The sequence below is a fragment of the Euwallacea similis genome, chromosome 1, assembly GCF_039881205.1.
Source record: "Euwallacea similis isolate ESF13 chromosome 1, ESF131.1, whole genome shotgun sequence".
Lineage (NCBI taxonomy): Eukaryota > Metazoa > Arthropoda > Insecta > Coleoptera > Curculionidae > Euwallacea > Euwallacea similis.
Window position 1 is genome coordinate 1,419,165 of NC_089609.1, and position 27,616 is coordinate 1,446,780.

The 27,616-nt window shown below is 39.2% G+C and overlaps 5 protein-coding genes across 15 annotated transcripts; 4 read left to right on the forward strand and 1 right to left on the reverse strand.

Moving 5' to 3' along the window:
* The first annotated feature begins 77 nt into the window (after positions 1 to 77).
* LOC136414887 (thioredoxin domain-containing protein 11) lies at positions 78 to 4,218 on the forward strand. 2 transcript variants are annotated; one of them, XM_066399165.1, is made up of 12 exons: positions 78 to 549; positions 612 to 896; positions 958 to 1,102; positions 1,161 to 1,334; positions 1,387 to 1,587; positions 1,881 to 1,956; positions 2,011 to 2,298; positions 2,348 to 2,628; positions 2,677 to 2,910; positions 2,958 to 3,151; positions 3,205 to 3,334; positions 3,483 to 4,218. In XM_066399165.1, exons 1-12 carry the CDS (start codon positions 329 to 331, stop codon positions 3,756 to 3,758), a joined length of 2,505 nt encoding a protein of 834 aa, XP_066255262.1. In that variant the 5' UTR covers positions 78 to 328; the 3' UTR covers positions 3,759 to 4,218. The 2 variants fall into 2 exon arrangements, with proteins under 2 accessions (XP_066255262.1, XP_066255271.1); XM_066399174.1 differs by having other exon boundaries at positions 79 to 549; positions 2,354 to 2,628.
* Positions 4,219 to 4,434: 216 nt separating this feature from the next.
* Positions 4,435 to 6,777, reverse strand: LOC136414899 (uncharacterized). Of its 3 annotated transcripts, XM_066399203.1 has the most exons (6): positions 6,325 to 6,776; positions 5,903 to 6,098; positions 5,640 to 5,836; positions 5,505 to 5,587; positions 5,147 to 5,453; positions 5,070 to 5,087 (listed from the first exon to the last, which is right to left on the reverse strand). In XM_066399203.1, the coding sequence occupies exons 1-6, from the start codon at positions 6,481 to 6,483 to the stop codon at positions 5,085 to 5,087; spliced, it is 945 nt and encodes a 314-aa protein (XP_066255300.1). In that variant the 5' UTR covers positions 6,484 to 6,776; the 3' UTR covers positions 5,070 to 5,084. The 3 variants fall into 3 exon arrangements, with proteins under 3 accessions (XP_066255291.1, XP_066255283.1, XP_066255300.1); XM_066399194.1 differs by having other exon boundaries at positions 4,435 to 5,453; positions 5,661 to 5,836; positions 6,325 to 6,777; XM_066399186.1 differs by having other exon boundaries at positions 4,435 to 5,453.
* A 115-nt stretch (positions 6,778 to 6,892) lies between these two features.
* Positions 6,893 to 8,204, forward strand: Hap40 (Huntingtin-associated protein 40 kDa). The gene is made up of 5 exons (XM_066399214.1): positions 6,893 to 7,065; positions 7,126 to 7,375; positions 7,425 to 7,641; positions 7,692 to 7,910; positions 7,968 to 8,204. Exons 1-5 carry the CDS (start codon positions 6,995 to 6,997, stop codon positions 8,132 to 8,134), a joined length of 924 nt encoding a protein of 307 aa, XP_066255311.1. The 5' UTR covers positions 6,893 to 6,994; the 3' UTR covers positions 8,135 to 8,204.
* Positions 8,205 to 8,311: 107 nt separating this feature from the next.
* unc-104 (kinesin family member unc-104) lies at positions 8,312 to 22,885 on the forward strand. 8 transcript variants are annotated; one of them, XM_066405529.1, is made up of 28 exons: positions 8,312 to 8,402; positions 11,584 to 11,703; positions 11,762 to 11,844; positions 11,898 to 12,400; positions 12,449 to 12,626; positions 12,759 to 12,922; positions 12,975 to 13,114; positions 13,209 to 13,250; positions 14,277 to 14,390; positions 14,469 to 15,097; positions 15,146 to 15,260; positions 15,754 to 15,926; positions 15,980 to 16,158; positions 16,214 to 16,387; positions 17,124 to 17,449; positions 17,503 to 17,758; positions 17,814 to 17,904; positions 17,962 to 18,195; positions 18,275 to 18,391; positions 18,521 to 18,683; positions 18,741 to 18,886; positions 18,947 to 19,136; positions 19,681 to 19,834; positions 19,888 to 20,036; positions 20,165 to 20,428; positions 20,549 to 20,679; positions 20,735 to 20,848; positions 20,904 to 22,885. In XM_066405529.1, the coding sequence occupies exons 2-28, from the start codon at positions 11,604 to 11,606 to the stop codon at positions 21,108 to 21,110; spliced, it is 5,136 nt and encodes a 1,711-aa protein (XP_066261626.1). In that variant the 5' UTR covers positions 8,312 to 8,402; positions 11,584 to 11,603; the 3' UTR covers positions 21,111 to 22,885. The 8 variants fall into 8 exon arrangements, with proteins under 8 accessions (XP_066261626.1, XP_066261644.1, XP_066261652.1 ...); XM_066405547.1 differs by having other exon boundaries at positions 18,947 to 19,127; XM_066405555.1 differs by having other exon boundaries at positions 15,775 to 15,926.
* A 361-nt stretch (positions 22,886 to 23,246) lies between these two features.
* On the forward strand, positions 23,247 to 27,230 carry LOC136419342 (pyridoxal-dependent decarboxylase domain-containing protein 1). The gene is made up of 11 exons (XM_066405598.1): positions 23,247 to 23,540; positions 23,597 to 23,946; positions 24,010 to 24,251; positions 24,438 to 24,667; positions 24,725 to 24,796; positions 25,002 to 25,253; positions 25,310 to 25,381; positions 25,465 to 25,837; positions 25,941 to 26,225; positions 26,453 to 26,668; positions 26,723 to 27,230. Exons 1-11 carry the CDS (start codon positions 23,427 to 23,429, stop codon positions 26,908 to 26,910), a joined length of 2,394 nt encoding a protein of 797 aa, XP_066261695.1. The 5' UTR covers positions 23,247 to 23,426; the 3' UTR covers positions 26,911 to 27,230.
* Positions 27,231 to 27,616: the final 386 nt, after the last annotated feature.

The window sequence follows — 27,616 nt, forward strand, 5'->3', positions numbered from 1 at the left end:
TAAAATTACATTTACTTTAAATTTTTTCTTACGATGAAATAAGAGGTTTTTTTACCAAAAAATCCAGTTTCAGAAACGAATCAGTCCTCTATTCCAATCCGACATCGACGCATTTCAAGTGCCATCCCCTGCATTCTGATTGGCTACCATCAGACATCTCTTTAAATGACGTGTATATTTTCATTCTCAGCTTTTTAGGTTAACTCGAAATTTTCATTACAAAAACGTAAAATTCCAACAAAAACCCCTATTTCGCGACCCCTACGACGTCTAGTTCTTAAGGAAAAAATGTAAATCACTTCCACGAATCTGATGACTAAGACCGGGTATGCATCTGCTACACAAGTGCCTAGAAAAGGCCGGATTTACAAGAGCAAATCGCCTCCAATCTGGCGATAAGAATGAACAACTCCAGGAAAGAGTTGATAGCAATGAGAACCGCACTTTAAAAGATCCTTTTACCGAAGTCATGTTGAGGGTTTTGAACTTAATTAGGGAGCTAGTGCTGTTTTGCTTGATTTTAATGGCCTATTCAGCATTCACCAGCGAGTAAGTTTTGCCATTAATATCCCTTAAACTACTGCTCAATGAAACACTAAATCTTGTTAAAGGAGCCCTTGTAAAGTTACCAAACCACCAGCGGCATACCCGTTTTTTTCTAAAAATAATGTAGTCAAAGACTTCCACAGAGGCCAAATAGTGTCTGCTATAGAATATTCAAAATTTTCTGATATATCTTTTGTGATGTTTTACGCCCCATGGGATGCAGAAAGCCAGGCTGCCAGGAAAGAATTTCTGACTGCTGCTAATTATATGAAGGAATTTGTAGTTTTTACTGCTGTAAATTGTTGGCAGCCTGGTAGTGAGTGCAGGAATCAATATAGCAAAGTTTATAGGTAAAAAAGCATTTATTGAATATAAGCTTAATAGAACTGGTTATTTTACATGTCATTATAGATGGCCAGTATTAATAGCCTATCCAACTTTTGGCAATGGTATTCAATACAATGGGCCTATAAGAGCCCCCCATATAATCAGTTTTCTAAATAAACTGATTCAGCCAGTTAAAAAAATGAATGAAAGTGTTTTGAATTTTGAGGAGGTATAAATAATACATTGAGTAACAAATGTGAACCCCAATTGTCTTGTTTTAATTACAGGCATTTGTGATTGCTGAATTGAATTCTTCTCCAAAAAATACTGAATATTCTGTATTCTACACTGTAGCCTTAAAATACTTAGAAGCAGACTACATGGGTAGGATTTCCTTTCTCGTTAAACCTGTCCAACATACTCAAAACAAAATTTCTTTGTATTTATGGAACCAAGTGAGGGTGAGTCTAATTAACTAAAACTTTCAAATTTCTATATTCAACCTTTTGAAAGGTTCTTGACATTGAACCAGGAGGTTGGAGGGTGGATACAATTCTTCATTGGATCATAAAAACAAGTGAATCACCTTCATCATGGACAGCCCCTTCAGGCACAAAAAGCCTCCTGCTTTCAGAGCATTTGCAGGCAGGACCAGCTTTGGTTTTGTTCACTCCAAGAAATCCTTTGCATTCAAATTATGATTATTATATCATGGTATGTTGATTACCACTTTAATTATCATATTATGAATATACTGCTAAGCTGGCAGAAGCTTATATTTTCTGTTAAGTAACATGATAATATGTGCCCCTACCAAGGTGAAAGGTACTTAAATTATTTGGACCTAAAGCCTGGCCTACATGCTACATGTAAGGTTATCTCTTCAGTCTTGCATGCTCTTGTAAAACTGCCTGACAAATCTGGCATAAACATGCAAGATTGACGACGACAAAACATTACATATAGATCAAGTTGAAGGACAATAAATTGAGAGGGAATATTTGTAGTTGCAAGAGTTGGCTCAAGAGTACAAAAACTGTGATAATTGGGGGCTGAGCTTTGACATGAAATCCAAGAGATTACGTAAGAAATTTGCACTACAGAACAGTATAGAGTTCAAAGAATAATATTCTTCAGGTAATGTGTTGGGGCATAAATATTTAAGGAGGTCATGCGCGGCCAAATCCAATAATCCTAAAAATAAAGAAGTTTCAATAACTACCACCACTTCTTTCTTAAATCATACCAGCAAAATCTTAAACCGGGAAACTGAATTTGATTGCGATTCATTAAGCGTCTGCACTTCTATTGAGGAACTCAAAATTGGAAAATGCCTAAGATCACAACCACATATTGAAGGCAGGCTTCTAACTGCTAAAGTTGAGAAAGATGAAGAGTTTTACATCACTTCAATGCTGCGCCAAGGTAAGTTGGGGTGCATTAAAACCTCAAATTTCATTCATTTTTTCTTCAGAATCAGACTACAGATCCATGCAAAACCTCAGAAAAGTAAAAGAGAAGGAGCAATGTAGGATGTTTCAAACGGCAGAGAAATTAAAGCCAGCGGGTTTCATTGTGAACGATTATGTGGAAGATGAGAGTTTGGATTTTTCCACTATTAGCTGTTTGAGTGCTAACCACAGCCTTACGTTCGTCGCCATGGATAGTCTAGTATATGGCGTCTTTGCCGAAAGATTGGGGGTGGATTTATCCAAAAGAAGGGACATGAGTGCTGTGGTGATTTTAAACGAGAAGGTAGTTTCTCTAAAAATTGCTTACTCCCTCCTGAAGTCTTCAATTTAGATGGAAAGCCACTATATAATGCAAGAACCAATAACCAGCAAGAATCTTCGAAGATTTGTACATAACTTCTCTAGTGGCACTCTATCGAGATCTAAACGGTCTGCTTTAAATGTGCCCTCCAGAAATAGTCTTAAATATACTTTCATGAAAAGTAAATTTAATAAAACCGCCCTAATAATCGTAAGGGAACTGAGAAGTGAGAATTTCCTGAAGAGTGTTTTGTACCCAAAAAAGGTGATAATGTTAAAGCACTCATCTAAATATTAAAGGTCATTTTTTAGGCTGTGTTAGTAATGTATTACTCAAAGCAATGTTCTCACTGCAACGGAATCTCTTATGCATTTTTGACTGTAGCCCGAAAATTGGATTTTGTGCAGAACGTCCACTTTGCCAGAATTGATGGAGAGGTAAATATCCTTCCATGGGAGTACACCATGGACGAGTTTCCTACTATTTTGTTTTTTCCCGCTGATAAGTGAGTTTCCATCAAATGGTGCATCAAACCTCTATGAATTGTTACTTTTTAAGGAAAGAGGAAAGCAGGGCTTTTCCCTCAAATATCCCCATCAGTGTCCCAAATTTACTAGGATTTGTTTTAGCTAATGTAGATATGCCTACGAAATTGCATATAATGTATTCGGTGTGTTTACACAGTCAGGTATGTATAACATGAAATTGGCATCGAATTACCTTGAACGTAAGGGTGACGTCAAAATTACGTGACAATGACAGATTTCCAAAGCTAAATAAGCATCGTTTTGACGTCACTTTTCTATAGATTACGTTTCACAATTATTGATATTTAGGTCGAAAAACAAAAGTCAGATTGTCTGGCCACCCTCCGCAACGAAACTCTATATCTAATCGAAAAATCTTTGAAAGATTGGCGGAAATCGAATAATCGTCACCGACAAGTGGTCCTGCACAACCTAAAACAGCTCAGGCAACTCCAGTTTCTCTTCAGCCATTCTCCGTACGAACATTCTCTCATCGAGAGTTATTTTAGGAAACTTAATGTGCATCTTGCTGGAGATTACGTGGGAAGTACGTCGAAGAAAGCAGTGGTAAAAGAGGAGTTATGATTGTTATTTATTTTTGTTTGTTTGACTAGTTCGGTTTTTTTCTTAAGAGGGGAAGATCCTTAATTTAAACAGCTTAGTAATACTTTTGTTTTTTAATGTGAAACTACTAGGAGCGCCAACTGAAAGTGTCCTTATAAATTAGAGGAAATTTGGGTTCCTCACGTGTGTTGTGGGGCTATTATGGCCGTAAAGCAGTCCAAGACTAATGTCGTTTGTAACAAATCAAATAGCTACTTTATTTTGATTTAAAATTATACAAGAAGTTTTTTGTTAACGCTATTCTTCTACCACTTCTTCAGTTAAAAGCACTATTCTTTTACCACATAAGTCTGTGATAAATTAAGTAGTAATATAGAAAGATTGTTAATTACTTTAATTTCTACGTAGTTTGATATTCTAGGTGAAAGCTGCAAATTTGTAAATATAGGTTTGGAAATAAATCATATATTTGTTTAGTAAATTCTTCCTTATTATGTTTTAAGTATCCACCTGACTCAATTCCTATTGAAACTATAATTTAATGTTAAAGTTAGTACATTAATATAAAATGATTTTAATTCTTGATAATCGGGCGACTTCATTTTAATTGAACGTCTTACTTTATGTTTTACCTCATAAAGCTTGCCCAAAACTCTGCTTGTTAGCTCTTTAACGCAAAAACCAACAATAATTTTCATTTAATATAAAATACATAATATATTAATACTTACAAATAAATATAATAAAATGCAATATATAAAAACAATTTTAAAACAAAACCGTCGTTTTTCAATTAAAATTCAATTAGTCCAATTAAAAAAAATCCATCTGAAATAGTTATTCATTAAAAAGAACTCTGCTTAATTATTACCTACTTAGCTTCAATATCACCATTTTCTCACCAACTCCATAGCTTCAGCAATTAAAGCGTCAACATCAGAAGTTGAAGTAGACGCATAATTGTTGTTTTCCAAGCTCGCCTGGTTTTTTTCATTTAGGCTGCAAATTCCTTTCAAAAAATTGTTGCTTTCGCCCAGTTCTTCTTGGGTACCGAAAATCTTTAGTTCATCAAATTCCGAACTTTTCTTAGGCTTATCACCACTCAAAATCTGGTTTATAAACTGATCAGAAGTTTGGGTAAATCGTAAGTGGTTTTGCTTCGAATTGGAGGCAGCCACACTTTTTAAGAAGAGGTCGGATTCATCATCTTCTATTCTTTTATTTGTATGCATTTCTGTTGCGAATGTCTTGGTGCCAATTAATGAAAGAAGTACTTGTTCATCACTGGACCTGTTTCCATCATTAGTGGTTTCAGCTAAAATGTTTTCATGTTTATATATTATGGTGTCACTAGAATTAACAAAGTTGCTTTCACTATGTGAAGGTTTCAAAACTGCTGTTTCTTTCACTTTTTTAATTGCAGTAGCCGTCTTCTTTGTAGTAGTATTATAAAGTCTTGTAGCCCTCTTTGGCAATTTTTCAGTATTTGTTTCCTTAGGCAACACAACGCTCTTCCTCTTCCTCCTTTTCCTCTCTTTTTCATGTAATAAAAAGTGGGATAAATTATGATTCTTGGCCCATTCCCTTAAAGTGACACTAAGGTTTCCTTTTTCTTCTAAAGAAGGCTTAATGAAAGAGTCACAAAAGTTCCAAGTGAGCCGGAACCACCATTCCTTGTAGTTGTCCCTAAATTGGGCAAAATTGTCATTATCTATCCTACAAAGGTAATTCTTTTCTGGTGTTTGGAAATCGATATAAAAACCTTACTGGTAGAAATCTGCAATCTTACCCATACAGCCCGGATTAGACCAGTTTAGAATCAACCATTGGAGTTTTTGGTTTGGTTCTGTCTGTAATTAAATTGTGATAATATACATGTAATGTTTCACATTAAAAATTTACATAGAAATTCCGATAAGTCACCCCAACATTGAAACTTCCTTGTAATTTTCTTAAAGCCATCTTTGTCATTACTTCATCACAATTATCAACAATTATGGAGGAAAAACTTAAATCTGTTAAAAATTGAAGGAGTTTTAAATTGGAGAAGGTCACTAACAATACTGTTTCATTTTCTCCATTGGTGTGTTGTTGAATAGCTAAATGTTTTACACCATAATTAATAAAAATTAACACAAAAGTATTATGGCATAATTGCTACTTACTTTTTTCAGTTAACACACAAACTTTGAAGGTTTCAGACTGGCTGAAATAGTAGTGCCATTTTATGACTGAATTATTTGGACATAGGACAATAACATTAAAATGTTCCTCTGTGGCCTTAGAAAGCACCCTCAGGAAAACACTCACTTGAAGTTGTGGATTGAAATCTGATTCAATATTTAAAATTACACCATTCAACTGAAATGGGGAATGATAATTGTTCACTTTAAACGTAAAATTTTAGTTTACTAATCAAAATATTATGAGACATGCAAACAAATGCTTTTATGATGCCAAAGAGACTTGTCTGTATGACCTGCATACTTTCAAAACTATAAAAAATTGTCTATGTGTCATGAGATGGTTGATAATATAATAACAAGTAATTACAAATACAATGATCAATACTCTTACTAATACTAACCCGTTTCCTATAACTTTTATAAAGGAAATCTATAACTAACAAGTCCTGTTTCCTGCAAGATTGCAAGATATCTTCAGATAAGGTTGCAATAGCTTTATCTCCTTTACGAGACAACACTATGGGTTTTCTCAATGCGGAGGGTTGCATCAGGTACTCCATAATATCTTTATCTTAAAAATCACTTGACTACTGATCATTATATCTTGTTAAAACGTATAAAGTCATTGCTAAAATGTACAGAAGTTCCATGTATAAAATAGCGATAAAAACCGAAAATGTAGTTTTGCCAAAATTAGGATCAAACAGGTTTTCGAGCAGTTCCAAGTACAATTCGTTCATGGCTTGTATGTGTTTTGTACCATTTTTTAATGGATAATCCAAAAGTTTTGACTATTAAAATAGAAATTGGAAAACAACAAACAACACAATATCTGACAGTGACACTGACAATTCACATTTGGTTTAATCAGCTTTCTGATTAGTTCAGCTTTTGACCAATGGAAACCGTCAGCAAGACGATGACGTCACATAGTCTTTTAACCACAAACAAACTTCTGTCACTAAAACAGCTGATAATAAAAATCTCTGCTTAATTTTCAAATTTGAATTTTATAACAAATTTTTCTATTGATGCCGGATTTTTAATTTTAATTCCTAAAACTAAATCACAATGGCAAGCAGTGAGACCTCGGGCTATTCCATATTAGACCAGTACAGAGCAATATCGGGCAAGCTAAAAAAGTACCCAAAATTTCCCGTATTAACCCTTGGAAACCAAGTTCATAATTTTCCCTATTCTAGGCGTTTTCTACGTAAACCTAATGAAACCGAGGCTGCGAAGGCCTTCGCAGACTTGGGTCATCAATGCCAGTCCCAAGATTTGCTCCATTATGCTGCCTTAAGTTGGATTGCAGCTGCTCGATGCGAAGGAATTCTAGGCAATAATGTTAACGAAATCTCGTTCCTTGTAAGGGCAGCGAGACAGTTTTTAAAAGCTGAAGAAGATGAGGTTTATATTGACTGTCCCAGCGTCTCTACTGAGTATTTGCAGGTAGCGCTTGAGGATTTTGTTACAAAAATTTTGAACTCTATGTATATAGGCCAGTTTTGCTTGTTATGGACATGCCTCTTCAAGGTTTGCAGAAAACAGTGCACTGCCTTTAAGTTTGAACCTTGAGTTAACAGATTTTTTGCAAAAAATTGGTAGAAATGAGTTTGTTCGAGTGTATTTGGATAATGCAGTCGAGTTGTCAAATGGGCGACCTGAAAGCCGCTTATACTGCCTTGAAAAGTTAGGAGAACATCTAGTTTTAATGGGTATTGTGCGTATTTTTTTCAGAATTTCCAGTTTAGCAATTTATTTATAGGTGATTATGTCACTGCCCTTCAGACCTACCAGAGTATGGCAAAAATGCTGGACAATAGATTAAAGAGTGGGCACCAATGTAATGTTCTCTTAAATTGCGAAATTAATTCAATATTTTTGTTGCTGATATTAAAGCCAAGCCCGCAAAATATCTCCTCGGATTACGCAAGACTTCTGGAGAAATACACTTGGGGGAATAAAAGTGACCCCAGTTTACAGGGTAAGTTACCTACCACCAACTATTCTTTTTTTTATCTAATTAAACCATTGTTTTTAGCATGCAAAATGTCTGAGAAATTATTTATCCTCATGCAGTCATTAGTTACTATTTGCCAATCGGTGGATACTAGCAGCTTGGCAGACATGGAGTCTGATTTCTGGCCATTCTTGAATGCCTTCCAGAAAGATCTTTTGAGAACTTTACTGAAAGCCTATAGTTTCTAAGTCAATACCCAATATGTTGTTTTTGTTGGATATTTTAATGGAAAATGAGAATAAAGATAATTCGTTTTAAGCAGTTTTGTTATATATTTATTTCTGAATTTTTATAAATCAATATAACATTTTTAGCTGCGCATATTTGCCGCCTCCGGTCCTGTCATTTCAGGAAAGTTTCGGTTGCGCAGGTTCGGTCAGTTCCCAAGCAAAATGTCAGTCCCATTGTTTTGGTCAGTGAATTTTTGCTGAATTTGCCGAAATTAAGAGGAAAAAGGTAAGTTCTAGCACCCATCGTGAGAATAATCGTGTTAATGGGCAAGCACTGCTTAAAGTTTTCTCTAGACACCGATTTTTAACTCCGAAAATGGAATTATTTAAAGGTGGTTGTCCTGCGCCAGGACCGTACTCGTGAATTGAGATTTTCAACTATTGCAAAAAATTGTTTAATTTGATCTGAAAATCTTTGGTTAGTAATGTAGTTTTTCCAAGTTATTGAATTGTAGGATTTTTTTGTACGTAAGTTATATTAAAAAGATTGTTACATATGGTATATTTCGTCTTTGTAAACAGGGCAACCCTCTCAAGGGTAGAAAGGTCAGAGAATAGTTTCATTGATTTTTCCCCCGCTTGGGAAAGGGAAGGAATGTTGGTCTGTATGAGTCATTTATGTAGGAGATTTTCTTATTATGAATTTGTTTCTTTAAAGTTGATAATTTCTCTTATTTTTATGTTTATGTATTATCTTATATACAGGGCGTTTCATAATAGTATGGCCAAAAATTGAAGATGTAAATCTGTGGATGATTAAAAAAGAATTTATAAGAACACGGGTTCGCTTTCGCTTTCTTTTTGTAATACAAGGCGATAGATTTTTTCTTAGTGTTTTCCTTCTAAGTTCGTTCCGGCATGAAATATTTTTATGAAAATTGGGGAGCATAAAATAAGTGTAAAGACGCATCTTTTAAGGGGAAAACAATGTTTTTAATTTCACCAGCGCCGTCCCCTTTGATGTAACCCTGAAGATTTTAAATAAAAAATATGATACGCCACTGGTGAAAAAAATGTTAATGCTCCATATTTCTGTGAAAAAAGGTCTCTTGAATATTTTTCATAATGTTAACGTTCATAACGTAAAAGTTGGAAGCACTTTTCTGCCTATTGGGTTTGCTACATTGGGAGCCTCCAAATGCACTCTTCTCTCTGGTACATATTTTAGCCCAATTTGACCTTTATCGTAGTTTAAGTTCTAGTTCTGCAAATTTAGTTGAATTCAGAAATTCTGACCTTTACATCAAAGTTCTTGCTTGTGGAACTACCCCTATGCAGTCTTGGAACTGGGTAAATTTAAGTTGGGAATTAAATCTACTTATACTTATAACCCAGTTATAAAGGAGAATAGTTAATCTGCAAGAAGGAAATAGGAGATTATGGTTCCTAAGGTTTCAGTGGTATAGCTTTTCATCCAGACTAACCACAGACATATCAGTGTTCTTATGCTTTCGAGGATGAATTCAGTGACCCTAAAAATCGTTTTAAGCAATTTTATTATGTCAAACATATGCATATAAATTATGTGATGTATTGAGGCGGCAGTAGCCGAATAAAGTACCTCCATTAGAAAAAAAGATAAAATAAATTTATAATTTAATATAGAAGTTATACTGGAGGAGGTCCTTAGAAGAAAAAAGATCCTCACTGAGTCTCTCCTTTCCCTCCTCTTCGCCACACTGTGGGAAAACTGAACTAGCCCCCTTCCCTTAACTCTCGCAGCCAGCTCTCCAAAATTCCTTTAGGCTTACTCAAACTCTCTTTAAATAAACTCTTATCTCTCTACTTGGTATTTGAACCCAAACATTTTCTCATCCAAGTACAATTCATTCTGCCGCCAGTGTATCCTTATTGATTCTCGTGCGAATCTATTGGCTAAGGACGTATTGATTCGATCACATGACTATCCTCCTGCGCACGGGAAAACTGGTCCTGTTAGGTCTTGAAACTCTTCCTGGCTGACACGCCAAAGCAAGAAAATTCCGCATTAATCGGTCGGTTTTTCCGGGCAAAATGGTCTAAAAAGGGTAGAAATCGCCCAGGTGAGGGTTCTGGTATTCGTTCGACGGTTCATTAGTGCCCCGTTTTAGTTAGGAGTTTCGGTGAGTCCAAGTTTTTTTGCTTATTGACCTTTTTCGGTCAGACGCCAAAGGTCCATTCCTATGTGGGGCGTTGGGATGTTTCTTGGACGTTCTAGTGACGTCGTGGGTTTAAAAAAAAAATTTTTTTGCGCCATTTTTAATGGGCCTGCGGGGGTTTTAGGGCCCGGTGGGCAGGCGATTAATTATTCAGGTCTCAGGGTTACTGTGCATCGGGGATTTTGATTTTTGGCCTAACAAGGTGAGGGGACGTGAGGCGAGAGGGGAGTTTTGTTGTGAAACTGAGTCAAGGGTCTTTTTCCTTGATGACCCTCACGACTTCCTTCTATCGACCTGAATTTCTAAGAAGCGCGTTTTTTCCCCAATTAAAAGTATCGACGTTATTTTTGCGAGAAATATGATGTTGGTGGAGCTGCAGTTTCCAGCCTAGATTGCACGAAAATGCCGGAAATCCCGGCAATATAAAGGCGGCTGTCCTATCTAAGGTGTATGTGTCCGCTCCAGATCTTCGCGAAATGCAAAAAACAATTTTAGAAAGCTTCGTCCGATTTACACTGGTCTCCAGGTGTTCCAGTTGCCCAAGTACCCCAAAACGACCCATTGTTTCCCCAAACATTTCCCAATGGATCTTGGCGGTTCAGGCACTTCTTCGACATCTTAGACGAAAGGATTGTAGAGCGGTCAAGGGAAATTGCTTCGAATGTAGAAATTCAACATTTTTTCGAGTACTTGGCCTCAATTCGAGGTGACACCCGACATTGCTCACTAAACCAAGAATGGCCCGTAATCGTGCTTTTCCTGCCATCCCCATCACCAGAAACCACCGTTTGCGATTCCAGTCTCATGTGGGTGTCGTGTATTAAATCGTATATCGATTTTGCTCGAAACCCTTGGACCAAATTCATTATTGTCATAAAGACCTTGTTTACGCTTCTTTCTTCATCCCATTTACCGTATAAACGCAAATGCGTGTGGGCAGCTAAAGCCACTTTCGCAGGTCGGCTGCTAATTGCTACTAGCGCTTCAAGGACATTAAGGAAGGAAACGATCAACCTACGTTGTCTTTGAAAAATCCCCTCACTCTTTGACTGCGATCAAGAAGCATTGCGTGATTCACCAAGCCCTGAAAAGATTGGATCTGTGATTAGGTGGCGCCGCGGCGCCCTCGCGTCTCATCGGCGCCTATAAATTGACGGTTGCATTGACCCATGCACGCCGATGACGCGTTTAGCGTTTCATGAATGGCCTTAATGCTGAATAACTTTTTGCGATCACGCGGCCCTAAATCAGCATTCATTTGCGTTTCAGCGTCACAAGCGTCCGCAAAGATGTCTTCGGTGAAGGTGGCGGTCCGGGTACGACCGTTCAATAACAGGGAAATCACCAGGGAGTGTAAATGTATAATAAAAATGGGCGGCAACACTACCAGTAAGTTTTCTGCTATAGTATCGGAAACGATAGATCAAAACGGTTCTTGTCTCCAAAGCCATAGCGAACCCCAAGGCAGAACCCAACAACAAAGAAGCGATCAAAAGCTTCAACTTCGACTACTCCTATTGGTCCCATGATGTAAGGACGGCCCTCCTGGACCAAGAACAAAGACTTAATTGACCGTTTTTCAGTACACAGATCCAGAGTTCTCCTCCCAGCTCCTGGTCTACAAAGACATAGGCGAGGAGATGCTGCAGCACTCCTTCGACGGTTACAACGTGTGCATTTTCGCTTACGGCCAGACTGGCGCTGGCAAATCCTACACAATGATGGGCAAGCAGGAGGAAGGACAGGAGGGCATAATCCCCCAAATCTGTAAGGAGCTGTTCAGGAAAATCCGGGACAGCAACGAGAACGACATAAAGTTCTCGGTGGAAGTGAGCTACATGGAGATATACTGCGAGCGGGTCAGGGACTTGCTGAACCCCAAGAACAAGGGGAATTTGAAGGTGCGGGAGCACCCTTTGTTGGGGCCATATGTGGAGGATTTGAGCAAGTTAGCGGTTACCAGTTATGAGGACATTCACGAGCTCATCGATGAGGGAAATAAAGCGCGGACAGTGGCCGCTACTAACATGAATGAAACTAGCTCGAGGTCTCACGCAGTCTTTACTATATTTTTCACTCAGCAAAGGTAGTGAACTGAAGAGTGCCTTTTGGGGTTCTAAGTCGGTGGTTCTAGGTATGACGAAACTACTCAGTTGACTACCGAGAAGGTGTCGAAAATTTCCCTCGTGGACTTGGCAGGCTCGGAAAGGGCCGACTCGACCGGGGCCAAGGGGACTCGGTTGAAAGAGGGCGCAAACATCAACAAGAGCCTTACCACTTTGGGCAAAGTTATATCGGCCTTAGCAGAAATCGTAAGTAATTTGGGGTATTATGTTGTTACTGGTTTTAATGGCTTATTGATTCCTTGCTGCCTTTAGTCGGTAAGTTGTCAGTCATAGAATACTCGTCCCAGCGAGTACATGTTACATTTTAACGTTTTAAAGGCCTCTAAGAACAAAAAGTCGAAAAAGGCGGACTTCATCCCCTACAGAGATTCAGTGCTCACATGGCTGCTGCGCGAAAACTTGGGCGGAAACAGCAAAACTGCTATGATAGCTGCCATCTCTCCTGCTGACATCAACTATGACGAAACCCTGTCCACCTTAAGGTAATTTTTTGAGTCGAAGCCCCCCCAAAGGTTTAAAATATGTATGAAATAGATATGCAGATCGAGCCAAGCAGATCGTCTGCAAGGCTGTCGTCAACGAGGACGCCAACGCCAAACTCATCAGGGAGCTTAAAGAAGAAATCCAAAAACTACGCGAACTGCTTAAGCAAGAGGGAATCGAAGTTCACGAAGGTAACTCGCTTGGAATTTTCAAATTTTCTCCTTTTTTCGCCGAGCGGTGTATTATGGGAACTTTATTTTCTTATTAACTCTAAACGCGGCCCAGGTCCCGATGGCAAAATAATTTACGAAAAGAAGGACCAGCCTCGTAAGTACATGTCGCTTTTGACAGGCTTTTGGCACCCCCGTCGCGTCCGGTCCTGAGTTCTTTCACGATTTTGTTTAGTGTAACAATTCGGGCCTGAAGGACGCCGAAACCGAACGTTGATGTCTTTGTTCTAATTGTTTGTTTCTGTTTATGTGACGAAGTACGTTTTCGCAATTAACAACATGCGACCGACGAAGAGCTTTGGGCAAAATTACTGCTTTTGTCGAATTTATGCTCTGGGGTTGCCAGAATTTACTATGAAGTGGAAATCCCCATACATTACTCCGCTCATTTGTCTCACCCTGTAGACTACTTAAGTTTTCCGTCAATTCCTAATTTTTCTTAGTGTCTCAAAAACCAAAAGCCACGTTGCAAATCGCAAGTTAAATGGCTGCGAAACTGCAATTTTGCTCAAATTTAACCGACCCCTTAACTATCATCATTTCGAAGATGCCCATGGGATTAAAAGCACCCTGTAAGGGGTAGCATTTAGGTGACCAGGCAATTAGCCAACCACTCAATCTCTTCGAAAGACTCGTTGTTCTTTGAGGACAACTGTCTAGAAGAAGTGGATGTAGCAAACCATGGCAGGCATTCTACTAAAATTGGTCCGATTTTTTTGTACCGAAGGCTGCCATGTATTAGTATCCCTATGATCTTATTTTGTTTTCAGAAACGCACCAAGTGCAATCGGCGCATGTAAGACTTAAGACCGTGATGACGACGTATTTTGCTGATATTTAGTTGCCATGCACTAATGTCTCTTTTGCCAAAAAAAAGGGAGAAAACCGTAAAAAAGCTACGTCTACTTCTTCGAGGTCTTTGTTTGAGGGCTGTTATCGGTGAATTCTCTGAAAAACATTTGCACTTCTGGCAACCTCGGATCGAAACCCCCAATTGGCCATGAATATAATTTCTAAATTCGAGCTTGTTGACGCTTGAGAATGACCATTAACTTTTTAGTTTTTACACTGGAGAACACCACACTTTGCTCCTTCTGATACATTTCGTTTTCTGTATTCGCAGGTATGGACATGGTGGAACGCAACAACAAGGAAAACGAGAAGCGGGCCCGAACACAGTCGACAACTGCAGAGGAGGCAGTGGACCAACTTCAAGCCAGCGAAAAACTCATTGCAGGTGAGTTTTCTATTGTTAGACCCATAGTGTTTGGGCCTGAATAAACCAGCTCAACATCACCTAATCTATTTCCCTTAGAACTCAACGAAACTTGGGAAGAAAAGCTTAAAAAAACCGAAGCTATCCGCATCGAAAGAGAAGCGGTTTTCGCAGAAATGGGCGTGGCAATAAAGGACGGCAACACTGTGGGGATATTCTCCCCGAAGCGCACTCCACACTTGGTCAACTTGAACGAGGACCCCTACATGTCGGAATGCCTCATCTACTACATCAAAGACGGGGTGACACGTATCGGGTCCGCGGAAGCCAATTGTCCTCAGGACGTCCAGCTATCCGGGTCACATATCAAACCCGAGCACTGCATTTTCGAAAACAAAGATAGGAAAATCACCCTGATTCCCCTGAATGGGGCCCTGATGTATGTCAATGGTAGGGAAGTTACCGAGCCAATAGTGCTCAAGACGGGCTCCAGGGTGATCCTGGGCAAGAATCACGTATTCCGATTCACACATCCCGATGAAGTGAGAGAGATGCGCGAGAAGAACACTCCCGCTGAAACTGTGGACTGGAACTTCGCGCAGAACGAACTTTTAGAGAAGCAGGGTGTTGATTTGAAGGCGGAAATGCAGAAGAAGTTGGTTACGTTGGAGGAGCAGTACCGTAAGGAGAAGGAGGCAGCTGATCAGGCCTTTGACGAGCAGAGAAAGGCAAGTCACCAATTTATTATAAATAGATGTACTGAGATTTATTTGCAGAGCTATGAAGCGAGAATTGATGCCCTGCAGAAACAGGTTGAGGAACAGATAATGACCATGTCTACTTATAGTTCTTATACTCCAGAGGACTTCAGCAATGACAATGACATATTCGGTAAGTAGACGCTAGCTGAGATCGCTGTGCTTTCCAGTAGCTATTCCGCCAAGTCTTGAAGTTGCGACTTAATTATGGCTGTTAGATAAAGCATTCTCTGCTTAGATATTATAGAGAGCTTAAGTGATTTTTATATAACAGTTTTCTTAATATTGAAAGCTTTTAAACTGGTTCCCCAAAAACATATTTTTGAATACCCTGAATGTACTTCCCGAACCTCCCTCGTATCTCAGCTCTGATTCGCCGCCATGTTGAAATGACGTTCACTGGATGCCTAGATTGTTGTAACAGTGGGTGAAAATACACATTTTGGAGGACAATATTCAATATTATGTTAAGTGTAGATTCTCGTTCGGATCGTACACTTTTTGCCAAATATCAATAAGAATGAAATATACGTATATATATTATGATTAAATTTTATGATATGAGATTAGTGCTGCATGTCTGGCTTTAGTTTCGCTTAAATACAGAGTGGCACCGGCTTTTTCAGTGAACCCTCTGTTTGATGCAGAGTGCAACTGGACTGAAAAGGAATTCGAACTAGCGGCCACTGCTTGGCGCAAGTGGAAACATCACCAATTCACTTCCCTTCGGGACGATTTATGGGGCAATGCAATTTTCCTCAAAGAAGCCAACGCCATCAGCGTGGAACTTAAGAAGAAGGTTGCATTAGTATCATCTTATTTCCCTGCTGAAACATAATTTCATGGTTGCAGGTGCAATTTCAATTCACACTCCTCACAGACACATTGTACTCACCTCTGCCGCCGGATTTGCGGCCGGTGATCGATTATGACCACGAAGACGAGGCCGCAGTGTCCAGAACTATTGTCGCTGTTGAGGTGCAAGATCTTAAGAACGGAGCAACACATTACTGGTCTTTGGATAAATTGCGGTAAGTCAAACATCACTTTAAAGCCACGCACAAATTTCATGATTTTCCTTCACAGTCAAAAATTAAAAATAATGAAAGTATGTTATGACTGTTATGAGGAGCAGGTTTCCAGTCCTAGTGACGTGGACAGCAGTCCTGAAGCGGATTTTGACGCACCTTTTTATAAGTGTCTCACTCACTGTCCATCAACAGCGTCACGCTTGTCTTTGGCCAACTTACTTCCGATGAGGTTGGTGCCACTGCTTTGCAAAGTGTATACAAGGTGTCCCAAATCTAACTCGCAACAAAGATGCTTTTAAAACGATTAGAGAAACATGGTTGGCTGAATGAAGCATCAGTTGTGCTCGTTTCATTCAAATTTTTGATAAAAGGTCCGCTCACAAATATTAAAGAAGTCCATTATCAAATGATTCCTAGTAATGGCATCCGCCATTGTGTCAAGATTTATAAAATAATTATCTGAAATCTCTATTGTGGCTAATACTTCTTTTAATGATTTTTAACCGATTCTGTGTCCATCACAGTTCCCAGAACGTTGAGAGACGAATTTGAGACATCCCGTATAGTGTGTTCTAAATTGGTGATGGTTGTATTGAGATCTCGGAAACTATTGAGGGAAAAGTGCGGAAAGTTTTTGTACGAGACATGGAGAACTTCGAGTCGTTGTGGTTTTCTGGTTTTTTTTGGAAAACTGCAAATAAACTTTCCCCATTTTACCATATTTCCCTCTTTCGTAGTTTAGAAACTCCCAATACATCTATCAACAATTCAGATCTCACTGTATACATAACATCGGCCTTTCTAGCACCAAAGCATTGTATTATACACCAACGTGTTTTGCGGAATTTTTGAGTCTATCTGTTGTGTTTCCATTTTTTGAGGGAGGTGTCAATTTGGTAAATCTTGGAAATCACCTCATGCGACCGTTCAAGTTTCAAAAAATTATCCTCCCTTCGCCATTTCAGTCAACGTTTGGAGTTAATGCGCGAAATGTACCACAACGAGGCAGAAATGTCCCCAACTTCCCCTGATTATAATGTGGAATCCCTCACCGGAGGAGATCCATTCTACGACAGATTCCCATGGTTCCGAATGGTAGGCCGAGGTTTCGTCTACCTCAGCAACCTCCTTTACCCAGTTACCCTCATCCATAAAGTGGCGATTGTGAGCGAAAAGGGAGACGTGAGAGGTTACTTGAGGGTGGCAGTGCAAGCTGTTATGGACGAAGACAATTCGGACCAAGTGGGAGTGAGGCAAAGCGCGCGGATTGCTTTTGAGTCTACTCCTAAAGGTTTTGCGGTTTTTGATAAATTAATTATTAAGTGATGAGAGTGGGTTTTGTAGCAGTCATTGATCGTAACATCCACAATATGGAGGACAGAATAATCGAGGGACACAACAACATCGATCCAATCAAGTTGGAAGAGTTGATTGAGTGCGATGCCGATTCAGGGAGAGGGGACAGTTCGGTCTCTTCTGACGTGAAAGAGGAGGAGATTCCCGAGCATATTATGCTAGGGAAGGAGTTTACTTTTAGGGTTACAGTGTTGCAGGCAGTGGGCATTTCCACTGAGTATGCGGACGTTTTTTGTCAGTTCAAGTAAGTGTCACTCTGTAGAAATAATGATGAGATTTCTAGTGAATATTTCTTGCAGTTTTCTTCATAGACACGATGAAGCATTTTCAACAGAACCAGTGAAAAACACTGGCAAAGGCACCCCTCTTGGGTTCTACCACGTTCAAAATGTGAATAAACAATCTTCTTTGTTCGGTGACCATAAAACAGTGTTTTTTCTCTTATAGATTACTGTCACATGCACTAAATCCTTTCTCGAATACATCAGAACCCAGCCGATAGTATTCGAAGTGTTTGGCCATTACCAGCAACATCCTTTGCACAAAGATGCCAAGCTGGAGGGCAGTCTGAGGCAACCTCCTCGCAGAATGCTACCCCCCTCTATTCCTATCTCTCAGCCCGTACGATCAAGTAAATTCGGGGCTTTGCCTAGTCCATGCACTGCACACATTCACGCGAAGGTAAAATCAACTTATGTTCAACGTGTTAAAGGTTCAGTTCTGTACAGTCCCATTTTGTTCAATTGCTCGTTTTTTATAGGTGGATGTGCTGGTTTGGTTTGAGATTTGTGAACTGGCTCCTAATGGAGAGTACGTGCCTGTGGTAGTCGAGCACAGCGACGATTTGCCGTGTAGAGGGTTGTTTTTGCTTCACCAGGTAAGTGCGAGATGAGATTTGTAGCAAAATGTTATAGTAATTCATTTCTACCTTAAAAATCCGGCTTTTTATGACTTCCCTACTCACACTTTTCAACCTCATTAACTTGCTTATTTTTCTTTGCCTCAGGGCATTCAACGCCGAATCCGTATTACCATAGTGCACGATCAGGCCTCCGAAATCAAATGGAGGGATGTGCGAGAATTGGTTGTTGGGCGCATCAGAAACTCTCCCGAATCTGAAGAGGACGAAGACACCGACAACTCTGTCCTGTCTTTAGGTTTATTCCCAGGTAAACTACCCCAATCACCGCCCCCAAAAATATATAGCAAATCACTCAAAATTTCAGGGGAATACTTGGAGATTTCAGGAGATGATCGAGTTATGTTTAGGTTCGAGGCCGCTTGGGACAGTTCCCTGCACAACTCTCCCCTTTTGAATAGGGTGACGTCTCCCGGGGAGCAAATATTTATGACTATCTCTGCCTATTTAGAAGTAAGGAATTCCCATTCATAGAAATGCGGGTATTTATTCAAATTTCAAATGTTTTACTAGTTGGAGAATTGCGGTCGGCCTGCCATAATAACTAAAGACTTGAGCATGGTGATGTATGGGAGGGACGCTCGCACTGGTCCTAGATCATTGAAACACCTGTTTTCGGGCGCTTATAGAAATGCCGAGGCCAACAGGCTTTCTGGGGTGTATGAGTTGCTGTTGAGACGCGCCAGCGAAGCAGGTAGTCCAGGTAGTTCCCCCATAGCTTCGTTCCTATCCTATCCGTCTGCACGAGTGTTTTTCAGTCACTTTCCTCCTTCTATCGATAGATTTAGAGGCACTTAGGCTTTTTAACGTTGATGTCATTTTTTTCTACCATTTAAAGCGTTTATTAATATAGAAAAATCATTCAAGCTTTTCGATTGGATTTAGGTACTTATGAGAAAGTGGCAACGCCGCGATTTTTTTAAATTTTTTCAAACTATCTTACCCAATATAGGCGTGACCTTGATGGTCGAATATGAAACTATGTTGCCATCTTTCTCTTTTTTTACAGATTTCAGCGTTTTTCCATTTAAAGTGTTGGTTAATGCGTTATGCGATGCTTAAAATTCAAAATTTAGTTCATTTGTATCAGTAATGTAAGTATGCCGATTAAAAAAAAGAAATTTGTTCTGATTTTCGGGGGTTTTAACCTTCTCGCTGTGCTGAGTCAATAATATTATTGGTGTCAAGTTTCACTTTAAAATTATCGCTTGGGAGACATCTCCTAGTCTATAATCATATTTTTTCAGGCGTCCAAAGACGTCAAAGACGCGTCCTAGACACCAGCTCCACTTACGTGCGAGGAGAGGAAAATCTTCACGGCTGGCGCCCACGTGGGGATTCTCTGATATTCGACCATCAATGGGAATTGGAGAAGCTCACCCGATTGGAGGAAGTAGAGAGGTTAGAGCCAGCTTTCACCAAAGAGAAACATGTTTTTGTATGTTTAATTTCAGGGTGCGCCATACTCTGTTATTGCGGGAGAGATTGGGCCTGGATCGGTACCACAATCATAAAAACAAATTCCAGCTGGAATACACCACCAAGAGCGAAAAGGAGGTGTGCAATATGGTGGCCAAGAACAATCTAAATCAGTCCTACCAAGGTGGGTCGCATACATCATTTTGTCCCGGGTTGTCACCAACACTGGAATATTTTAGCAACAACATTTGGATCGCGCCACAGCTGTAGCTTTTTTTTTTAATTAAAGCGCTAAATAATTTCAATTTTCAGCCAACAACGACGCAACCTACGAATACTGCGAGCGTGAGAATCAGCTGCTCAACAAGTGCGTTCGCTTGATCCAAGGCAAGCCTCGAGACAACAAAGACCTGAAAAATAATGAAGTTACCAGTCCCACTGACGAAATGACCGATATGAGCACCAGCATGGTCTCTAGCGTTATGACGAATAGTTCCATTGAGCTGTGCTCTCCTGAAAGGACGCCCTTGATTGGTGAATGCGCCCCTTTCCCGTCGATGCCGGCTTCCCCTCCAGGTAAGAAACCAATCTAATCTCCATTTAATTATGGAGAAAAATTGACAGTTAAATTACCTTGAAATCAGTAATTTACCGAGGCTTAATCGCTTATTTTTTACATGAAAATTCTTTTAACAGGACCTAGAGACCCAGAGTTGGTACTCTACGTGCCTGACATGGAGGAAATCAGAATTTCTCCAGTGGTGGCGCGCAAAGGTTATCTCAACGTCTTGGAGCATAAAACCCATGGATGGAAGAAGCGATGGGTGGTACGTAGATTTTGCAGCCTCTGGTGATTCTTTATAGTAACGAGAACACTTCCAGGCGGTGCGCAGACCGTACGTTTTTATCTTCCGCGACGAAAAAGACCCGGTAGAACGCGCCCTGATCAATTTAGCCACAGCTCAAGTAGAGTACTCAGAAGATCAGCTGGCCATGGTAAGATCTCCAATCCTGTAATCCACCTGAAAACTAACCGTGTTGCCCCAAATAGGTGCGAGTTCCCAATACATTCAGTGTGGTGAGTAAACATCGGGGCTATCTCTTGCAGACTTTACACGAAAAAGAGGTTCACGATTGGTTGTACGCCATTAATCCGTTGTTGGCCGGACAAATTCGCTCGAAATCTGCAAGGAGACAACCCTCAAACAAAGAAAAAGAGGTAAACTCTGACACAACGGTGACTGTAACGGCGAAATGAGACATGATCAATATGGAATCCGTGCTTGTTTATTGAGAACGCTTGTATAGGCCTGATTTCGTTTAGTTCTGTTATTGCCTCCCTTGGTTTCGTTGTTATCGCTCATGGATTCCATAAGCAGCCGTATTTGACACACGGGATATACAGGGTTTTAAAAGAATTGATCGTAATTCGGGTTGAACCCTGTACGTAATTATTCTAGTTATTCCTAAAGCTTGTAGTGCCGTCATTCCGCGTGGAGAACTTCCCTGAAATCTGGGCCTTGATCGGTAAACATTGTTTGTACAGATACGTTAGTATAAAAAAGGGTTTTTGGGTGAGGTTCTCGCGCCTAACGAAATCCCTCTTGCTTTAAACCTTTGTGATCTTATTTATATAGCCATATTTTATTTATTGTATATTTGGATTCATATTCTATAGTAGTTTTAAATTAGATACATGATGGTAATAATTAAAGAAATACCTTTATGATTTCTTGAAACAATCTCGGTGTCGTTGAGAATTACTTATTAGGTCATGCCGAAGCTTTCTCTAATAGAAGTTTTAATGTTAAGGTTTAAAGACTATTATATGTACTGACATTAAAAGTAACGATGTAATCCTACGCAGCAGCAGCAGTCGACTCGAATAAAGCATCTTGCTCTTTTACCCTCAGAAATAGTTTTTATGTCTGCTGGGATTTTGTTCAAATGCTCGAAGTTCTAGTGAAGGCGGCTACAGAAATTCGGCAGGTCCGTTTAGACTATGCATTCGCGCAGAAATGGAATTCGGATTTTGGGTCTCTCGGCAGCTCGCGTTTTGCGCACTTATTCGCTCCATCAGGCATGTATCAACTGGCAGGATTGCCAGATCGCCTGTAGCCGCCTGCTGTTAAATTCTACAGTTTTGTATGAATATTACCCGTTTTCACCAAGGATTTTTAAGCAAACTTAAAATCAAGTCATCCTCCATGTTTTCACAACATACTGATCTTGGCCAATTGGTGATTGCGAATTTAAAAAGGCGTTTGAAAATGTCGTCATTGATGCTACTTGTTAACGTCAAATTCTGTGCACGTGATAATTAAGTGCGTGTTGAAAATTACTCGGTTATATTAGGTAGTATGGCACGCTGCACTGTCGGGCTAGGGCAGGAAAGCAGTATCCGCAAAACGTTATGCACGCACGCGCTGATCAGTATGTTATGGAAGTACTATGGTCACTATTATGTCAAAAATTCTTGTTTCTTAATTTTAAGTTTGTTTAACAGCTATTTTAAAAGGAAATCCATTATCGTATTGAGAACAAAATCGCGGCAAGATGTTTATACACTGCACTCGCACCAGTTTTTGACAATTTTTGTGGTATTTTTATCGTTCAAAATTTCAATTAAGTTCTAGTTATTTTGATTCTGTTTATGTTAAAAAAGGTGATTTTTTAACGGTTCTTCTTTTAGCGGAAACCTAGGATTGGCAGAGATGGTTTATTGTAGTATTAAAGGCCAAGAAATTCTTTCTGATTGTGATATAGATATGGGGCGGATCGGTATTGCCACGCCTAAAAGAAGAACCTCCAAGTCGTTCTCTGGAACTTCAGCCTCTTTTTACACTTACTCGTGCTACGCCCTAAATTTAAGAGCTATAAATGTATAAAACCATCGTATTAAGATCATGATGTAGGACAATTGTTTAGGAAATTTACTATTTACATTATTTATTTTTTAGTGGCAGATTCTGCGCTAATTTACTGTATAATTGTATAAGTAATAATATGAAAATAAACCCTAATAAATTCGAAGTATTGGTTTGATTTATTAACAAGGATAAGATGATTATTAATCATATCAGATTGTCCTGCCAAATAGGGATTCTTAACCACTGCATGATACAAGCACTCTGCTGAGATTCACCTTCTCAATATAAAACACAAAAAATATTTGGACAAGTGGGGAATTATGAGTATTGGGTTAACCGTTTTAAAAACAGCAAGTCGAAGTTAAGAAAAGAGCAGAAAACGGATAATCAAATGATTTTTAATTTATTTCATTTATAATTTAAAAATTAAAACCCATATGCACATCCCTATTAATCGCTTTCTTAACACTGCTCTAATCACTTTAATTACACTGACACGTGCTCCATTCGCTAACTTCATGATAGTTTACGTGGAAATATTTGAAAAGCATTTTCCACGTCGAAGCATGCGCAGAACTATTGCCGGAATTTTTGTGTATTGTTTTCGAATTTTCACGAATTTACAAATCATCAAAAAAACTTGCCACGATGGCTTGTAAGTTGTAGGGATTAATGAAGGATTTTCGCTCTCACAACTCATCGCCATGGACTCGTCTTCCCCCCAGGCCACCAGTAAGTCACAACTACCAGAAGTAGTTGAGCAGAGGAATGGCACTACCCAGGAGAGAACGCTCCCAAATACAGAAGCTAAATACGTCGTAAGTGCAAACAAAAATTCATTGGAAAGCTCTCATTAGATTCGACCAATTTGCAGCCAGAAGTGGGAGAAATTGCCATCGAAGCCTCAGAAATAGTGAGCCGATTGGGACAGGCAGTTGAAGCAAAGTCTACCCCTATAGAGGCCATTCGAAAGTCCAGTAGCACAGTATTCTTAGGCCTAGAGAAGAAGCATAGAAATGAGATAATTCATACTATACAAGAGCTCATTAGCACAGATGAAGATGGGGAACCTGTGACTGCGTTACCACTTGATTCTGTTACAAAACTTGTTATGATTTCTCATAGTTTAGCTGCATACTGTGGTAGTTTGGATCGAGGTGTTTTGCAGAAACTAAGCCTTAGATTCACAACTGATACTTCTAGATGGATCAGTCAAATGTTTGGGTAGGTTAGGATTAAAATATTAAGTGCTGAGTAAAGGATTTTATGAATCCATTTCTTTATCAGTTTTTTAGATGCCTCTGCTTTCTATCATGAAGATAACTTGGAAGGGCTAGTGCGAATAGCCCGAATGGTGCTACATTACAAGTATCCAAGATACTTAGAAGATGGGGCTTTGGCATTTGCCTCTGCATTACCTTTGATTTATAGTAGTGTTTCTAGTCCATTAGGAATTGTTCAGTATCTATGTAGGCAATTAGGGCTTCCGTTAGCTTGTGTCCGGCCTGTGCCTGTTAATACACATTTCGGTAAGTGCAGTAAACGTCATAATAAGTTTAGTAAAACCTTTCCCAATAAAATAAACAAGTGGGTCCCTGCCTAGGGCAGTTGAGATCAGAATTAAAACATTATTTTTTGGTGACAAAGGGTCAATGTCTGTCATCAGTTGAAAAACCAAAAAAAAATTTGTGACTATCCAAAATCCACATTTCCAGGTTCCCAGTATACTATGGATGTTTCTGCATTACAAAAAATGTTAACTGATGACGGTGTTACTGGCAAAGTGCCACTCATTGTGATCGCCGACGCCGGAACTCCAGTGACTGGTCATGTGGACAATATTATACGAATTAAAGAGCTGTGCAAAACCCACAATTGCTGGCTGCATGTACGTGGGCATACTTTAGCCGCCCTCACTTTACCCAATCACACCAGAAGCAATAATGTATGTATTAATTTTTTTAATTTAAATTTGAATTCAATGTTATTTTTTACTTTTTAGGTTGCACCAGTGGCTGACAGCTTTACTTTAACTTTTGGAAACTGGTTAGGCATTTCAGGACTGCCCAATGTCGTATCCTTTTTTCTACCTCTGAATTAGAAAAAAAAAAAAACGTGAAACTTTCACACCCTGTATATTAAAAATGATGCGTTTTTGACCATGGGTCTATTAGCATTTTTTAAAATCCTTTTGCAGAGTATTACTACTGTCTAAAATATCTCCAAGATGATATATTGTACCCTGTATATCAATATCCTTTCTTAACTAATTTGTTCAGACACTGTATAAACAGTGGGATCAATCAAGCATAAACAAAAGTAAACAAGTCGGCGTATCCAGGGAGAGCACTTTGCCCCTTTTAGCCGGACTTAACACTGACCATCAAAGCAGGAGAATTTTGACATTACCACTTTGGGCTTCGCTGCAGTGTTTGGGCAAGGAGGGAGTGCTGTCGAGGATACGGGAAAATTTCCTTGCTAGCGAAAGGCTGTATGCAGCTTTGGATGTTTTTAGGCATGTCAGAATGTTGGTGAGTAGCATGAAATATTGTTTTGAAGGTTTTAGCAGTAGTGCTTTCTTGTGCAGAGCCCAAAACCTGGAGGTGAAAGTGGGGCCTATACTATCACTGAGCTAATTTCTAAGCCTGCAAGCATATCTGTGAGTAAAAATACTTTGAAGTTTCAGTACATTTCTAATATTATATTAAAATAATGCTTTTTTTCTCTTCTTTGGTATATCAGATGCTACTAGAGTCAACAGCATGTTGCGTCGTCTTCCAATTCATTCCCGACTTGGCCGAAAACGAAGTTTTAACCAAAGTGCCCCCTTACTATAATAAATTGAACTCCTGGTTGGGTCAGGTGCTTCAATTAGAGGCCTCTCAGATTCCCATCGACATTTGCGAGCTGGAGGACATAGGGGTAGTGTTGCGGTTCTGTCCATTTGAAAATGTAGTAGGAAAACAGCCGGGTTTGGAAGAATTCAAGGCATTTATTCGTTCTCTGGAGCAGCAGTTGGTGATATTGAGGGCTACAATACATCACCAGCAAACATTTAAGAAGATAGTGGAATCGTCACCAGTGTTAATGTTGGTTGAGTTGCCAGAATGGGCTGGTAAGTTGAGCACGTTGTGATTAAACTTCGCGTGTTAATGAACAATTGTCACGTTAAATCATATTTCTATCAGTAATTACTTAAAAGACCTTTTCTTTCTTAGGAATGGGTGGAGTCCGCTATTGTCCCGAAGGCTGGGAAGACCTCCTTAATGATCAAATAAAAGAGGAATTGAATAATCTTAATATAGCTTTAGTGGACGCTTTGCGATCCACTGACTCTGCATTCTCATTGGGAGAAGGTCCAGATGGCATGATGTGCGTGAGATTCGGCATGTTGACGCCTCAATCTGACGTTGAGGAATTGCTAAGTCTTATTGTACGAGTGGGACAGTCGGTCGAGGAAAATTCAAGAGTGTTAGATTCCATGAGCGAGATCGTTAAAAAAGGTATGACACACATGGACCTTCGTATACAAGACGCGCCAATTCTAAATTGTAGACACACTTCGCGTACCTTGTAATGCTCTTTCTTGAACTAATCCAAACAGTCAAATGTTTGCTAGCAAATCGCAAATGATTTAATCGACAGTCTGCATATTTAAATTAATCGAAATTTCAACGAAGTTTAAAATATGACTATTCGCAATTTTTCTACTATAATAATAATTCCACAGGTATCGAAACAGCCACCAAAGACCTGCAAAAAGAGAACGAGGACCGTTTGTGGCAAGAAGGCATTATCAGACACGTGCCCATTGTAGGCAACATCGTTAATTGGTGGTCGCCCAAGATCAAAGAAGCAGGTGTCAGTGGGCGCAGCCTGAATTTAACTCAGGGCATCGTGGAGTCTACTGAAAACATCTACAAATACCACATGCAAGTTCCAACAGGTCTGTTTGCAGATATTTGCAGGTTTTACGATTATTATTATTGGTTTTTTTTAGGTTCCACTCCTCCAGCAGGGAGTAAAAACCCTCCAACCCCTCAAATTCAGACCTCGGTGAGCGCCAATCACTCCAGATCGAACAGTCACGCGTCCGCCTCTAGTCAAGGGGCTCGATTGGACCATAGTGATCCTAAAGAAATTGTAGTGAAAAATCAGACTGACGATGTGAAAGTATTGGCACCGTAAAATATTCTTATAAATAATAATTATTAAGTTTTATCATGTTTTTTTTTTTAATATTTTCCAGACGCTCTACGTAATAGCGCTGCGGTTTGCACGCGTAGATTTAAGAGTTTCAGGTGATTAACTGACGAATGTGATAAATTTTAATGCTTCTTTAAGATGCTAATTTTGAATTTTGTTTGGACAGTATTAACGCGGCATTCGACTTTGACGGTGCATACGGCAATGTTTAGTTATTAACCTTAATTGTTTAGACGTTGTATAAATTGTTATTGTTTTTGAATAAAAATAAGAATATTATATAATATAGAAGATGCTCTTTATGTTTGTTGTTTTTGTTAAAATCTAGCAGTGACCAAAATCCATAAAAATTTCAATAATAACTTTAGGGTTATTTTTGGACATTTAAGATATTTTTATTGACGTTGGATTCAGTAATAAGGATACATTTTTAGGACTCGTTTTCAAAATATATATTGTCTTGCGATGCTTTAAAAATCTTATAAAAACAAATCAATCATAAAATTAAACATTTGTCGTTTTCTTGATCGAATGGTGAATAAAAATCTGTGGCGGAGTTGTTCATTGGACAAATTGTTCGCACGAGAGTTCACGTTTATGATCACAAAATTTCTCATTTGGTAGATCTCTAACTTTACCGACTTGTCCAATCCGACTACTGTCATTACTCTTTATTTATAGATGCAGG

Coding starts and splice junctions, on each gene's coding strand:
- LOC136414887 (XM_066399165.1), top strand. CDS start 329: ATGCATCTGCTACACAAGTGCCTAGAAAAGGCCGGATTTACAAGAGCA. Junction 1,335..1,386: donor ATTTATGGAACCAAGTGAGG/GTGAGTCTAATT, acceptor ACCTTTTGAAAG/GTTCTTGACATTGAACCAGG. Junction 1,588..1,880: donor ATTATGATTATTATATCATG/GTATGTTGATTA, acceptor GAATATTTGTAG/TTGCAAGAGTTGGCTCAAGA.
- LOC136414899 (XM_066399186.1), bottom strand. CDS start 6,483: ATGGAGTACCTGATGCAACCCTCCGCATTGAGAAAACCCATAGTGTTG. Junction 6,099..6,324: donor ATAAAAGTTATAGGAAACGG/GTTAGTATTAGT, acceptor TCCCCATTTCAG/TTGAATGGTGTAATTTTAAA. Junction 5,837..5,902: donor TTGTGTGTTAACTGAAAAAA/GTAAGTAGCAAT, acceptor TAAAACATTTAG/CTATTCAACAACACACCAAT.
- Hap40 (XM_066399214.1), top strand. CDS start 6,995: ATGGCAAGCAGTGAGACCTCGGGCTATTCCATATTAGACCAGTACAGA. Junction 7,066..7,125: donor ATATCGGGCAAGCTAAAAAA/GTACCCAAAATT, acceptor TCCCTATTCTAG/GCGTTTTCTACGTAAACCTA. Junction 7,911..7,967: donor AAGTGACCCCAGTTTACAGG/GTAAGTTACCTA, acceptor CATTGTTTTTAG/CATGCAAAATGTCTGAGAAA.
- unc-104 (XM_066405529.1), top strand. CDS start 11,604: ATGTCTTCGGTGAAGGTGGCGGTCCGGGTACGACCGTTCAATAACAGG. Junction 12,401..12,448: donor ATATTTTTCACTCAGCAAAG/GTAGTGAACTGA, acceptor CGGTGGTTCTAG/GTATGACGAAACTACTCAGT. Junction 17,759..17,813: donor GACGTTTTTTGTCAGTTCAA/GTAAGTGTCACT, acceptor TATTTCTTGCAG/TTTTCTTCATAGACACGATG.
- LOC136419342 (XM_066405598.1), top strand. CDS start 23,427: ATGGACTCGTCTTCCCCCCAGGCCACCAGTAAGTCACAACTACCAGAA. Junction 23,541..23,596: donor ATACAGAAGCTAAATACGTC/GTAAGTGCAAAC, acceptor ACCAATTTGCAG/CCAGAAGTGGGAGAAATTGC. Junction 25,382..25,464: donor CTAAGCCTGCAAGCATATCT/GTGAGTAAAAAT, acceptor TTGGTATATCAG/ATGCTACTAGAGTCAACAGC.